The sequence below is a fragment of the Cetorhinus maximus genome, chromosome 10 (genome assembly GCF_964194155.1).
Source record: "Cetorhinus maximus chromosome 10, sCetMax3.hap1.1, whole genome shotgun sequence".
Classification (NCBI taxonomy): Eukaryota; Metazoa; Chordata; class Chondrichthyes; order Lamniformes; family Cetorhinidae; genus Cetorhinus; species Cetorhinus maximus.
The window spans coordinates 65,876,096-65,892,252 of record NC_135888.1 but is presented as its reverse complement, the minus strand read 5'-3'; the positions used below and the strand labels follow the sequence as shown (position 1 = coordinate 65,892,252).

At 42.3% G+C, this 16,157-nt stretch overlaps 1 protein-coding gene across 1 annotated transcript in view; it reads left to right on the top strand.

Annotated features, from left to right (window-relative positions):
• The first annotated feature begins 4,252 nt into the window (after positions 1-4,252).
• LOC144685739 (C-terminal-binding protein 1-like) overlaps positions 4,253-16,157 on the top strand; it is an 83,268-nt gene continuing 71,363 nt past the window's right edge. The window contains exons 1-3 of the mRNA XM_078550567.1: positions 4,253-4,385; positions 4,543-4,623; positions 9,295-9,485. Of these exons, the coding sequence (XP_078406693.1) occupies positions 9,422-9,485 (64 nt within the window). The 5' untranslated portion in view covers positions 4,253-4,385; positions 4,543-4,623; positions 9,295-9,421. The remainder of the gene's footprint in view (positions 4,386-4,542; positions 4,624-9,294; positions 9,486-16,157) is intronic.

Sequence of the window (16,157 nt, the reverse complement as noted above, 5' to 3'; positions counted from 1 at the left end):
TGATTATCCTGCCATCCATTCTTAATTAGCATTTTTCTTAGATAATATCAGCACCTTCAACACCTCTTTGATCCTTTTGTCTGTAACATCTTTTGATTATCTGCTCCTATCACTGCTTGCTTGTCCCCACAACCACCCCACCCTCAACTTCTCTCTCCCCCCGCCCCCCCACCTTAGACCAGCTTATATTTCACCTCTCTCCTAACTATACTTCAGTTCTGCCGAAGGGTCATGAGGACTCGAAACGTCAACCGTTTTCTTCTCCACCGATGCTGCCAGACCTGCTGAGTTTTTCCAGGTAATTCTGTTTTTGTTTTGGATTTCCAGCATCCGCACTAGCTTTTAGCTTTTTGTTTTTATACTAAATAAATACTTTGTATCTGTCTTTACCAGGTTAGAAGATGCTGTCAGGGTCATGGTGAAAAAGGAAATAGTTCAGACACTTGAAGGGTTAAAATTCATAAGGAGGTGTCGGCTAGGCCATCCACACTTAAAGTTGATAAAGCACCAGTACCGTATAAAATGCATCCAAGGACACTGTTACAGTCAGGTGTGAAGTGGTAGAATGGCTCACCTCTCTTTCCACTCATTTGATTGCAACACGTTTTTTTAAAAAAGAATTCACTTGCCAATACAGTGAGTACTTAATTGTTTGAGTGCTGTGATTACAAAAGACACACAGACAGGTTTTCTTATAAGTTTTAAAAGAAAAGGAAGTAGTATTTATTGTAATTGACACCCGATCAAAATAAAATAATAAAATTACTCCAACTCTCACATGCATTCAAGAGTTCACACACACACGCGGAAGTAAGTTACAAAGTGGGAGGGCAGGTTAAATGGTTTAAGAGTCCAAAAAAATCAATTGTATATGGATCCTGTAGATTGATGACTTGGATGGTTTCAGATTGGGCTCGATGGTCTTTCCAGATTCTGCAATGGGATGATTTAAAGGTGTTGATGGATAATTTCTGTTTTTTCTTCTGGAGTTAGCAGCTGCTGAGTTAATGTTTGAGATGTTGCCCGCAGCAAGTGGCTAGTCAAACAACAGGCAGGGCACAAGCTTGTAGGATGGCTGCAGAGAGAGAGAGAGAGAGAGAGAGTGCCCACTCAGGGTCTTTCTAGTCTCTCACTCTGACTCATTCTCTGTCTGACTGGTCTGCAGAAAAGCAGTTTTGTTAAAACAAAAAGAGTGTTAGTTTTCTCATCATATGATCTCCTTTCACAAACTGGACAGTTACCCAAACATGGCCATAGCAAGCTGGTTCCAAGCCAATTATTCAGAAATTATTAGATTAAGGCTGCTGGAGTTCTCTTCTCAGCTGGGGTCCATTGTCCAAAGTAACTGAATCTAATAGCTTGGTTCACATCCAGTTGATATCTGGATGATTTGTGAATGGTTCAGGAGATGAGTCATTCACATTCATCACAATCATTCATGATTGTCTCTGGACAGCCTTTAGACAACCTGACTCCATTCTTTGGAATTTGTAGGGTACAGCTATGCAAATGTTTGGTCATGTTAGGAGTTGCTATTTTAGTCATTTAAAATGCTGCTGTTCAGTTTCTTTACTTACCTGGTATTTCAGCCCACTCAATAAATAAAGTATTTTTTGATGTAAAACATGGGTTTTATAACAATACTGAGGGAATCAAGTGTAGAAATTGTGGAGGCACAAACCATAGAAACAATTTAGAAACAATAATTTGGGACAAAATTCATAGTGACTTGGGCAAATGCGGATGATTAAGGAAAAGCAGCATGGATTTAAGGGAAAATAATATTTAACTAATTTGCTTGAGTTTTTTGATGAGTTAACAGAGAGGGTTGATGAGGATAATATTTGATGTGGTGTACATGGACTTCCAAAAAGTATTTGATAAGGTGCCACACAACAGATGTGTTAGAATTCATTGAATAAAAGGGACAGTAGCAATATGGATATACATTTGGCTGAGTAATAGGAAACAGAGTGGTGGTGAACAGTTGTTTGTTGGACTAGAAGGTTTATGATTGGAGTTTCCCAGGGACTGGTGTTAGGACCCTGCTCTTCCTGATACATATAAATGACCTAGAACTTGGTATACAGGGCACAATTTCAAAATTTGTGACGAAACAAAACTGGATAGTATTGTGAACTGTGAAGAGGATAGTGTAAAACTTCAAATGGACATAGACAGGTTGATGGAATGGGCAGACAAGTAACAGATGAAATTTAACGCAGAGAAGTGTGAAATGATTCATTTTGGTAGAAAGAACAGAATAAGACATTATAAAATAAAGGATAAAATTCTAAAGTGGGTGCAGAAGCAGAGGGACCTGGGTATATGTGTACACAAATCACTGAAGTTGGCAGGACAAACTGAGAAAACGGTTAGTAAAGCATACGGCATCTTGTGCTGTATCAATAGGGGCATTGAGTACAAAAAGCTTTTGACACAGTGAGTGGTGAAGTTCAAGAACACACTGCCTGAGAGTGTGATGGAGGCAGGTTCAAACAAGGCATTCAAAAGGGAATTGGTTCCTTATCTGAAGGGGAAAAAAAATTGCAGGGCCACGTGGAAAAGGCAGGGGAGTGGCACTAGGCGAAATACTCCTGCAGAGGGACAGCACAGACACGACCTACGCTGTAACCACTCTATGATTCTATGTTTTAGTAAACACTGGGACCAAATGGCTCATGCTACATACAACCCTACCAGCCCCTCCACTTTTCCCTTTCCCTGCCCCGCTTTTTATTAATAGGATTTTGTGGGCAGTAACTTCCAACTAACGTTGGAAAGTGCTGGCCCGCAGGAATTAGAACAAATAGTTGCACACTTACATGGTCTTGAAAATTACACTGACCTCCATTCACTGGAGCTGCTTGGGACCTGCATTGAAAGACTCCTTGCAGGCCCCAGCAAAGTGCAGTTCTGTTTAAAAAGCCAGGGAAACTGGCAGGCCAGGCGGAGGTAGGTGGATAGTATTTGGGGGATGGGGTGTCCAGGGCAGTCTGCGTGGGAGGAATGGGGGGGGTCAGTCAGAGGTCTGGGAGGGGAGGGCAGGTGGGGTCAGAAGTCCTTGGGAGGCAGGGTGTTGGAAGTCTGTGGTGAGGGGGGGTAATGGGGGAGGTTGGGGAGATTAGAGACCCGGGGTGGGGGGGGGTTGCAAGATCCCAGAGGGTTGGAGGGGGCCTGAAGGTCAGGGGATGGGGGGTTTCAGAGGTCATGGATGAGAGGTCAGGGGGTGGGGAATCAAAGATTGGGGGTGGTTAATTGAAGGTCAGGGGTGGTGAATTGGGGATCGGGGGTATCGAAGATCAGGCAGTGGTGGTGGTGGTTGGGGGAGTCTCAAGGCAGGGTTGTGGATGTGTAGTTTCATGGGGTCAGTCTGGGTCTTTACTCTTCTAACTTTTTCCTGAGTAACTATTGGTGCAACCCTGTCGGAACCAAACAAAGCGTGTGATTCAAACTGCATTTTCAGATGGTTTCCAGTGCAGCGCATTGTCCAGAGGAAGTGTGCAGTTCTGGGCAATTGCCATGCAAACCCGTACCTGGGAACTTCCTACAGGGATTCCGCAGCACATCTTTGGGGTACTCCTCAAATCAGACGCCGGAGAGCTTGGAAGTTTTGGCCCGATATATCTGATTTTAGAGGGTATTTAAACTCTTTCGAGTTATCAACAGTCACAGATTGCAACTCTTTCAAGTACAATCACAGTTCTTGGTTTCCAGGAGTGGGACATGAACCCACAACCCTCTGATTCAAAGGCGAGGGTGCTATGAACTGAGCCACAGCTGACACCTCTCTAGAGGGTATTTAAAGGCGGAGCAGAGAAGCCTTCACGCAAACGGCAGGAGCGCGAGCGGCAAGGGAGCGGGAGAAAGCCAAGCTCTGATTGGAGGATCAGTCAGTTCGAGAGCGGGTGTGCACCAGTCACAGCAGCGCGCGTGGCCTGAAGCGCGTGAATGAGAGGGGCGGGGAGGGTTTGTCAAAGTGCATAAAAACCTCCTGCCGGGAAACATTGGCTGTTCGAGAGCTTTGGCTGTTGAGGTTTGAGCTACTGGGGGCGGGAACATTCGGGAAAATTTGCAGCCGGCCATGGAGGACTGATCAATTCCAATACTACCCCCCCACCCCAGTTTAAACCGCTAGGGGAACTAAAAATGGCGGCGGAACATTCAAATCGACAATTTATCCTTTTGCCCGACAGCAGGGGTAAGGGCAATCTCGGTTGGCAATTGGAAGTCACGTCTTACGTTAAGACGCAAGGAAGGCGGGGCTTGACGTGGTGGTGTGACGCCAGCACGCTCTGGTGCGTGGTCGTCACGCGCTAGGCTTCTTGGATGTGCGGAGCGGCAACATTGTAGCGAGAGTGCGTGTGGAACGCGGTGTATCTAATGTGAGTGTAAAAGGTGCCGTGAAACTGTTCCCGTTGGTGGCAAGCAGCGTGCACACTTTGTGTCTGCCTGAATAAACTTAGTGGCAGCAAAAACACCCTTTTTTTTTTGTTATTTCTCATCTGCTTTTTTTTCCTCCTTTCTTTGTATTTCCGGTAGGATCAGCCTCGCTGTGGGAACCAACAGGAAGCAGCATGGTTTAAGGATCTAGCGCACTTTTGTGAAAGAGAAAGGATTAAGGTAACGAAGAAATGCAGCATGAAAAGGGGATTTTCCTTATTTTTAAGGGAAGAGGGGTGAGCTGCAAAGCCCTTGCAGTCCATGTTCCTTTATAGTATTTCAGTTACGCAGATTGTAAACTTTCCAAGGCCCACCTTAAGTAGGATCAGCGAAAAGTTATAACTACTTCAGATCTTGCAAGCCAGCTTTTGGTCTTAAATTCATCACATGTTACTTCACATCAATAAAACCAGGCAGCATTTCCTACTGTTCTCATTCCAATACTCTAGGAATGTAAATTGAATTAAAATACCCCCTTTTACAGCTTTTCACTGATTAAATTGCTGCATTAAAAAGACTGATTCGGTTTTCACTTGCAAGTTGACCAATCTGTACTTGCATAATTTCGTTTTTTGTTTGGTGGTGTTGTTTACCCTTAAGCTGCTGCACTGTGACCTTAGCCCTTTACACCAATACAACAATGCATAAATTCTAATATAAATGCTGGATTCGGGTTCATCTTCACTTATGAAATGGGTTGAGACTTCCTGGGTTGGTAGACTTGCAGTCAAATTCACATGATGTGCTTGGAATATAATTCCATGCAATATCAAACTGGATTTAAAGATAGGATGTAGGACTCGCCCAGAACACTTTTTAAAATGTTCCTGTAGTTAGTTAAGTACTTGCGCCTGGAAGGACAAGGTGCTTGGAACTGCCAACGCCTCTAGATTTCCCCTCCAAGTCATGCACCATCCTGACTTCTATGTACATCACCTTCCTTCATTGTTGGGTCAAATTCCTGATACTCATGATACCTTAATCTCATGGACTGCAGTGGTTCAAGTTGAGCCACCTTCTCAAAAGGTATCTAGGGGTAACAAATGCCAGCCTTGCCAGCAATGCCCACATCCCAAAAATCTAAATGTTTAAAAGAAAAATGCAGGAGATAGAAGTAGCCTGATTCAATGCTTAAAAAAGTGGAAATAAGATTGAGAGTTAGAGTTGGTGTGCAATCATAGAGGCCATTGGTTTGTAGTTTTCATGGACAATGGTTGGAATCACTGAATAAGATCCCTTGAAGCACATACAACTGATAGAATAGATCAGATTCTATCCTCATGAATTATGTATGATTCTGTTTAACGCAAGCAAGCTGATCATTCTCTCTGATTCAGACCACTGCTTGAGGAGGTTGAATGTCCCACGTACAGAGCTAGGAAAGTCAGCACCAAAATTTACCTAATGTTCTTGTAAGCTGTGAGTGAGGCAAGTGATTTTATTATTGCTGAGCTCTGTTTAGAAACAGGCACTTGTGCTACCCCAGGCTTGAGCAGAATTATGGTACTCTGCCAGCATATTACTGAGTCTGATTGCTATCCCTGCTCGAGTGTTTAATACTCATGAAAAATATTTTATTAGGAGCCAGTAATTAGGAGTCATAATGTGGAAGTATTACAGATTGTTGTTGATGTTATTTGGAGAGTGAAATTTTTTCTGCTTATTCGCTTCCTTGGTATATAAGCGTGCAGGTCTTGTAAATGCTGCATTCTTTATTCAACTCAATTGTTCAAATTCTTCTGACACTAGTGTTGATTAATAAGCATAATTGTGCTTATTTCATTTGAGAGTTTAAATAAATATTCCTCAATCCCAAGTTTCTCTTTCTTGACACTGGTGATTATTAGAGTACAGCCCCATAAGCACAGGCATCCTGTGGACATTCTTTATACATGATTCTCAATGTTGTAAGTTAGGATTGTATTAAACTGAGCCATTCTTGCCATATTTCTCTGCATATGGTCTTTTCAACAGGGGCCTTGTCTCCCTCTTAATTGGACCCTCTGTGGTCACTTGTAATTCCTTCATTGATCATTTTATTTCATGAAACTACAAAAGGTTAATTTTACTTCTGAAGTGATGATGCTGCTGTAACAGTTGCAAGATTTTGATTTTGTGTATAAAGGCATTGTGCAATGTGCTGCTGAGCTGTTTAGACATATCCCTGTTTTCAGCTAAATTGACTGGTCTCAGTCGAATTGGAAACGGAAGAGGGAAAAACCAGCTATCCCATAATTGGCGTTGAAGCTGCGTGTGAGCATGAACCTTTGGCAAGGGCATGATCAGTATTTCTTTCTAGTGTATTTGGTAATGGGATGTGTCCTGTTTCCTTGAATTCTCAGGTGTATACACCATCTCACAGTCACATAGATCAGGCAGGATTCCCCCCCCCCTTTTTTTTCAATAATTTATATAGATTCTTCTTTCCCCACCTATTTCCATTATTTTTAAATCTAAAACTAAAATCTTGTTAGTCTGTCCACCCCACCCCCACTAGAGCTGTACTTTGAATATCCTGTCTTCCATTCTTAATTAGCACTTTTCTTAGACAAATATCACCACCTTCAACACCTCTTTGACCCTTTTGTCTGTGACATCTTTTGATTATCTGCTCCTATCACTGCTTATCTCCACAATCACCACACCCTCAACGTCTTCCCCCCCCCCCAACCTTAAACCAGTTTATATTTCTCCCTTCTCCTAACTATGCTTCAGTTCTGCCGAAGGGCCATGAAGGCTCGAAACGTTAACTGATTTCTTCTCTGCCGATGCTGCCAGACCTGCTGAGTTTTTCCAGGTAATTCTGTTTTTGTTTAGGATTCCATCTCCATTGTGTGCTGAGCTAGGTGATCTCAGGTCAAGAGAAGGAAGATTGATGGGTGAAATTTGGGTTAAAATCCCTTTTCCTTGCCTTTACCTGTAGTTTTGCAACATCAACTTGCAGTGGTGTAGTGGCATTGTCACTGGACTAGTAATCCAGAGGCCCAGGCTAATCCTTTGGGAACATGGGTTCAAATTCTACCACAACACTGGTGGAATTTAAATTCAATTTATAAACTCTGGAATATAAAGCTAGTCTTAGTAATGGTGACCATGAAACTATCATCGATTGTTGTAACATTCCTTTAGGGAAGGAAATATGCCATCCTTGCCTGGTCTAGCCTGCATGTGACTCCAGATCCACAGCAATTTGGTTGACTGAAGCCTATCAAGCCACTCAGTTCAAAGTCAATTTGGGGATGGGCAACAAATGCTGGCCTTGCCAGCGATGACCACAACCCATGAAAGAAATTTTAAAAATGTCACCTTTAAAGTTGGTAAGCGTTTCACTGCAGTGTAATCAGACAGAAACTTACACCAAAAAGAGGAATATTAGGAAGTTAAAGAGATGGGTTTTAAGTTTTTTAAAGGGTGAGACTGTGGTGGAGAAATGGAGGCAGTTGAGGGAATTCCAGAGCTTGGGCTTGGTCAGCAGAAGACATGGCTGCTAATCACAAGACAAAATGAAAAAGTGCATGACAGCCCAGGAGATTAGATGTAGGGAGGGACAAATCTCTGAAGAGATTTAAACATGAGGATAAGAAGTCTAAATTTATGGCATTAAACTGGGAGCCAATATAGGTCAGCGAGGACAAGGGTGATTGGTGACTGGGGCTTATTGTGAGAGGATATGGGCATCATGGATTTGGATAAGTTGAAGATCCCAAGTATGCTTCATGAGAGCATTATCAGACGGAAATTGAACAAGGTATATGAGAAACTGTTAGGACAGCTAATAAAAAGCTTGGTCAACATTAGGTTTGAAGGAGCATCTTAAAGAAACTGGTAAAGTTTAGGGAGGAAATTCCAAAGTTTTTTAGGACCAAGACCTCAAGGTTGTAGGGCTGGAAGAGACTACAGAGATGGGAACACTGAGTCCGTGGATTGATTTGCGTATGAGAGCGGGAATTTTAAAATTGTGGCTTTGCTGGACCAGGGAGCCAATGTAAGTGAGCAAGTACGGGGCTGATGGATGAATGGGCCTGCGTGTGAACTAGGGCAGCAGATTGTTGGATGAGCTCAGGTTTATGGAAGATGGAAAGGTGGCTAGAAGAGAATGGCCAAGCTACAATGTTGTAATTTTGAAATGATTCAGCTGACATACAATCTGGAGCTGCTTCAGGTCGCACTGTGTGTGCAAGTAGATAACCAGAGAGGAACAAAAACAGAAAATGCTGGAAAAACTCAGTTGGCCTGACTGCATCTGTGGAGAGAAAAACAGAGTTGACGTTTCGAGTCTATTCGGTCCTTCTTCAGAGCTGAAGAGAAGTGGAAATGTGATGAAATTTATACTGTTTAAGGGGAGTAGAGCAGGTGAAGCTGGATAGATGGCCAGTGATAGGTGGGGCCAAAGTAGAAATAGACAAAGATGTCATGAACAAAAGGACAAAGGGAGTGTTAATGGTGATGGTGAGGGCTAAAAAGCGGCATAAAGGTAACTGGGGCCCATGCAGGTAGCCATAGCCACATCTTTTATATGGAGGGAGTGAGACAAGTTAAAGGAGAAATTGTTCAGTGAGAGAACCAGAGAGGTGTGAGTTATACTTAGAAAATTACAATGTAAATTGATAGGACATTAAATTAACATTCAAATGTCACTTGTTATTGTATATTGTGTGGGTGTCAAATAAACATAGAGTGATAAGTGAAGGGTACAGCATGAAGATGGGGGGGTTGTCAACTTTATATGCTAACTTCTCTGTTGCAGATTTTAAAATACATTTTGGCTGAACCAGTTGTGAGAATTAGGGGAAAAGAAAATCCTATCTGTACCTAACTGGAGATTATTTAAATTTCTTTTTTACAAAACAGGCTAACAGGAACTTTTGGAAATATTGAAACCTGTGAATTTTGATGTCTGATACCTCCGGTTTTTGCTGTGGTTAAAAGTTAATCCACCTTCAGTCATCAACGTGCTGACCTCTGACCTGTAGTCCTCATGTCTGTGCCCGTAATGGACAAACACAAAGTAAAGCGGGCACGTCTTGATCGCATTTGCGAAGGTAAGAGGTTAAAGTTGAAAAGGATATCTTGTGAAGTCATGCCTCAGTGTTGTATTATGCATTTGAAATAGAAATTATTTGTGGGTGTTGCTTATGATCATTTACTAGCTTATTTCCCATCTCCACTGAATTTTGATTTGGTTCCACTGTTAGGAATGGCAGCTTACTGTGTCACATCTGGTTGTGCTTTCCTTGTACTTAGCTAGTGTGCGTAAGTTCTGAAACCTGTGTGGGGAGTCAGTGATGTACATTCAGGCCTGAGGTAAAAGGTGTTCAAATACTACCTACAGGGACGACTGTGACTGGCGCTGTTATATATTGCAGAGATTCAATGCAATGGTTTTGATAAATGGCTGTACTCTGCATTGAAGGCTCCCATGTCACCATGCATTGTTTTGGAAGGCCACCTGTTTCTGAAATCAAAGAGGGACAGCTTGGCTGTGCCAAATGCCCAATACTCATTGAAATGTTTGTATTTAAATATTAATCTTTTGAGTATAATTTTCCCTCGTGTACGAATGTGTAACCTCAACTAAGTGTTTGTTGCGGGTGGTGGATGGGGTGCCAGTCAAGTGGGTTGCCTTGTCCTGGATGGAGTTGAGCTTGTTGAGTTTTGTTGGAGCTGCACCTATCTAGGCAAGTGGAGAATATTCCATCATACTCCTGACTTGTGCTTTGTAGATGGTGGACAGGTTTTGGGGAATAAGAAGATGAGTAACTCACCACAGAATTCTTAGCCTCTGACCTGCTTTTGCAGCCGCAGTATTTTTATGTTTTATTCCTTCACTGTCGCTGGGTCAAAAAAACCTAGAACTCCCTTCCTAACAGCACGGTGGGTGTACCTATACCACATGGACTGCAGTGGTTCAAGAAGGCAGCTCACCATCACCTTCTCAAGGACAACTAGGAATGGGCAATAAATGCTGGCCTAGCCAGCGAAGCCCATATCCTGTAAATTATTTTTAAAAATGGTTAGTCCAGTTCAGTTTCTGATCAATGGTGACATCAGGATGTTAATGGTAGGGGATTCAGCAATGGTGATGCCATTGAGCTTCAAGGAGAAATGGTCAGATTCTCTCTTTTGGAGATGGTCATTACCTGACAATTTCATGGCACAAATGTTGCTTGCCACTTATCAACCTAAGCCTGAATGTTGTCCAGGTCTTGGATGTTGGTACAGACTACCTCAGTATCTGAGAATTTGCAAATGGCACTGAACAATATGCAATCATCAAACATCCAACTTCTGACCTTAAGTTGGCAGGGAAGTCATTGAAACAGCTTAAGATGTTGAACCTATGACACTACCCCAAAGAATTCCCACAGCAATATCATGGGACTGAACGACAGCCATCTTCCTTTGTGCTAGTTATGACTCTAACCTGTGGAGAGATTTCCCACTGCCATTGACTTCAGTTTTGCTAGGACTCCTTGATGCTACACTCAATCAAATGCTGCTTTGTTGCCAAGGGCAGTCACTCTCACCTCACCCTGGAATTCAGCCCTTTTGTCCATGTTTAGACCAAGGTTGTAATAAGGTCTGAAGCTGAATGGTTCCTAGCAGAACTAAACTGAGTTTCAATAAGTAGATTATTGCTGGTAAGTTCTGTTTGATAGCACCTTCCATTACTTTGATGGTTGAGAGAAGGCTGATGAGGCATTAGTTGGCTGAATTGAATCTGCCCTGCTTTTTGTGGACTGAACATACCCAAAAAGTAGAAAAATGTGTTCAGCAGTGTTGTTAGCTGTACTAGAATAATTTGTTATGGGCGCCGCTAGTTCTGGAGCACAGATTTTCAGCACTACTGCTGAGACGTTGTCAGGGCCCATAGCGTTTGCTGTTTCCAGTGCCTTCGGCTGTTTCCTGATATCATGCGGAGCGAACTGATTTTGCAGAAGGCTGGGATCTGTGATACTTGGGACATCGGGAAGAGGCCAAGATGCATCATCCACTTGTCACTTCTGGCTGAAGTTCCAAATGCTTCAGCCTTGTCCTTTCCAGTTTTTCAGTGAGATTGTGTTGTTTGGCAGTGTGGGAAAATGTCACACTGGTGCAGTGGGGTGAAGATGATTCTGCTGATACTGAAAGCATTGAGTAGTGCAAGAGATCTGCAGCTGATGGATACCCATACCTGACTTTGGTTGCTTGTTGATAGCACTTTGTGCAACACGTGAAAAAGTTGGTTACAAGCAGGAGAGTCTATCTTGAGGTGGATGGACTGTTCATAGTTTGCTCTGAGGGAGTACACTGGCAACATCTGGGTGGGATTGTTGCCCAGTGGGGAAAATTGGTAATACCACTGGCAACAGTCACAACTTAATTTTTGGTGCCACTATACTGGATTCTTCTGAAGTTACAGTCTTGGCTGATATGTGGGGGTCAGAGTTGTGATATAATTGAGAAATAGGTCCCAAAGCTTTTTGAATGATGCAAGTGCCCTCAGGAAAAAGTGTAACATTTGAATTTAAGATAGTCTCATTGCACTAGAAACCAGTGTGATGAACTGGAGACAAACAGTGTGATGGAATGGGTGAAACATGACCAGCTGTTCCATATCTAATATCCCGCTTTTCCTTTCCAAAGGGATATAGTGGTACAATAATAAAATGCCACCTCACAATTGCATCATTATGCAACCTGGTTGTGTTATAGTATCTAACCCAGTTATTGTGCATTTAAAATGCAGGATCTGTAGTAACTTGTGCATTCTCTGAACCTGTTCCCAGCTTTTTGGCTAATGAAAGTTGGGTTTAAGAGCAGTCAAATTTGAAATCTCTCAATCAATTTCAATGAGCTGGACATGTTTTTTATTGGGTTTGCCCAAAGCTGTCTTAACTGTAATCGTGCTATGGTCACTGTTCAAGATAAATGACAACCTTAATCTTAAAGATGGTAGCTGGCAGTTACTGGTACTCCCAAAGGGTTGTAAATATCAAGTGCTTGGTGTCTAGGGTTAAACCATGTCTTTGTTAGAAGTGTAGGTTATCCAGAGGAGTGAGTCATGTTCAGAATTCTGTATTATATGTTTGGCACTCTGCCAGTAGAAATTTTTTTGCAGCAGCTTTTGGGTCCCCTGGCTAAATGAGCCTGCCCTTTTTGATTGATCTCAGCCACATCTCATTGTATCTGCCTTCTGCTCTGGAATCTCATCTCTTGGATGTAAAACAATATTTTAGCGTTCTGCTAAATTTAACAAAAACGCCTTTATTGAACTCAGATGTGCACCACTAATATATTGGGCATGATTTGAAGCCTTGCACTGACTGCACAGAATAGTGCATTGCGTTGACTGAACACAGAATTTCTCTTTCTTTGGATTGCAGGTGGTGAGGAGGTGAATATAATTTGTACTATTTCTGTTTTTGTTTTAAAGAATATGAAATACATGCAAAATTTCATCAGCTGCAAAGCAGTTTGTGGACATATAATGAAAGTGCTCCTCTATTTAAACCCATAAGCATACAAAATACCTTGAGCTTTTCTGACAGTATGATGGAATCTTCATTAATGACCAAAATATAGGAAATACTAGAAATTGGCAGATAATTAAGAATCCCCAGATTTTAGTTTTACATGTGGTATAGCAATACCTAGACATGGGAATGAAGACAAACACAAACAACAAACTGGTACTTAATCTTTTACGTAGTCATTCACTCACAGTTGGGAGTGGGTAGAAGATGAAAAACAAAGGGCTCACATTGCCTTTCATGACATTATACATTCCAAAATCCTATTACCAATGAAGGATTTTTGAAGTGTAGTCATTATTATCATATTGGGACATGGAACAGCTAATTTTCACACAGCAAGCTCCCTCAAATAACAATGAGAGACAGTACAAGATAACATGATTTAGTGAGGGATAAATATTGGTTGTACCAAGTAGTATTCTAGGATCTTATGTCTACCAAAGGCAACAGACGGGATCTTGGTTTAACATCTCATCTGATACATGTCACTTTCGACAAGGAGATGCCTTCTCTGTACTGCAGTGTCAGCGTGGGGTGTGGATGCTTAAATGTCTGAAGTGGGGCTTGATCCCCCTCACCTGACTCCGAGGCAATGCTACCACTGACACCTAAACTGGGGGACTGTATCTATAGGAATAGAGGAATTATTGTGCTGTAATGCGTGGCAGTGCTTAGACTATTGAGGCAATGCTGTATCACAGTGGATAGAAATTACAAACAATGACTGATAGACCTTTGGTCCATCCAGCTTGTCCCACACAATTGTAATGCCTTGTGCTTCACTATATATACACACCCCACCACATGTGAAACCATATTTCTGAGGAGAGGCTCAAATACACAGTTTAAAAACCCAAGCCAATCTCAGAGGACAAAAACTGGTAAATTCCTTTAAACCCACCCTTAGGTGATTAAAACTAAATAGTTTCTGGTCCTGATCAAACTATGTAGTACTGACCCTTTTGAACAAGGATTATTGCCCCAGCAAGGAGCAGGTTCAATTCTTGAGGAAATTAAAGGAATCGGTAACCACTGCATGAGCCAACAGCCTGTTCTTGAGGTCCACAGTTGAAGAACTACCTGCTGACATCTAACCTACATGTGGCCTAGTGACCACCCTCTACTTCAGCCCTCCCTAGCTTATGTAGCTGGAGCAACATGCCTATTCTCTTCTCTTCATCATTTTATAAACCTCACTCCAATTACCCCAAATCCTTCTCTAAAGTGTATAGCCCCAGTTATTTTAACCTATCTTGATTATTAAGACACTTCAAACTGGAAATTAATCTTGTGCCCCTCCTCTGTACCCTTTTCAATATCAACCACTGGAGGAGACAAAATTGGACACTTCTGAGTCCTAACCAATGTCTTGTAGAAAGATAAAATGGTAAACTTTGCCTTATTGTCAAATGTCTTATAAATGCCTCCTAACTCCTTATTCACTCTTGCAATTGCTTCGCAACATTGCTCACGAACATTTAAAAACCTATGCAGTAAAATGCCCAAATTTCCTTCCACACATACTCTATTGCTTTTCCCTAAAGGAAGGATGAATATATGTTCAGAATTCACCCTGCCCACATGCTTAACACTGGAAAATGTTGTTTAACATAGAAAAGTACAATCACAAGCCAAATCCCACAACACCTCAACACCTGGAAGCAGCCACTCATCGTCTACAATACTAATACTCAGACAAATCTTAGTATCATCTGCAAAATTGCAGATCATGTCCCTAAAACCTACATCTAGAGCATAAATAAAAGTAATTAAGAGCAGTGGTCTGAATGCTGATCCCTGTGTGATAACTTTGGCCACCAGTCCCCAAGAAGAACCAAATCCATCTGCTACAATCTTCGAGCCAGTTCTCAACCCAGCTCAATATATTACGGTTAATGCTGAAGGCTTAATCTTATAAAGAAGTCTCTTGCCAAAGCAATACCTTGCCAAAAGCTTTGTGGAAGTTTAAGTAGACTATGACTGGGCTTCCCTCATTCCTCATCTTGGTGATTTTAAAAAAAGATCAAATTTGTAAGACATGACTTTTTTTGAAGCCATGTTAGCTGTCCCTGATATGTTCTGCTCATGTATTGAATCTTTAATGGTGTTTGTCAAGCATCTTCCCTATTGCTGATGTCAGTTAATGAGCCTAAAGTTACCCGTAACTATAGGGGCTAGCTTATCTCATTTTTTAAGATGGGGAATGTGTTAGTCCCTTTCCTATTGAAAGGAACTGCCTCAGAGTGCAATGAACTACTAAAAATGAGACACAAGGGACTTGCATAGCATGTATCTCATCGTTCTGAGGACCTTCCGAGAGACTGGACAGGGATGAGAAATATCCACTGTGTGGCGGATTTCTGACACTGGTGTCTCAGAAATCTGACATTTTAAATGCATGTCCAAATCTTAAGGGCTAGTCCAAGGCTTAAAAAAAATAACAACTCCGTCTGAGAGAGCAGGAATTGACAGCAGAGTTATGATCGGAGGAGCAGTGAATACAGGAGCGATAGAGCTGCTCCTGCAATCACAGATTTTGCCCCTCCCACACTTGCTCCTCCAATCACAGGTTCTCTTAGCACTCCTCTGTCTCTGCAGGAGCAGCAATTGATGATGAGAGGAGCAGCAAGGGCTGGAGGGAGGGAACCTGTAATTGGAAGTTGAGGAGCAGTTATTCTGGCCAGTCTCGCTGCCACCGTGCAGGAAACTTTGGGCTGTGCTGTTACCAATCACTTTGTGACCAGCTGCTGGATGGTGAGGCTAAGGAGAAGAAGCAGACCTTCATGCTCCCTTCCCCCACCCCCTCTCTCCACCCCTTGGCATCCTTCTCGCTCTACCGACCCCACCTTTCTCTTCGCCCTCCCCTTCACCTCCACCTCGTGATCAGTTTGGATATCAGCAGGAGTAGATAGACTACGGCTGCAGTGCTGGATTAAGAATCTTGAGAGCAGAACATTGTGTGTAAAAGCCCTGTTTGGTTCACTAAAGGCTGCATTTATTGTATATCCGTAGTTGTTTGTAGTTAGCACGTGTTACTGTCCACAGTGTGGTGTGGGGATGGATATTGAGCTCATTGGCAGCTGTGATGTTCACGTGAACTGTGCTGCGTTTGGTGCTTGAGTTGAAATATTGATGTGGCTGTCTTGAGACCATTAAATAGTGGAAAAGATTTGAGGGGACAGGAGGTAAGCTGTTCAT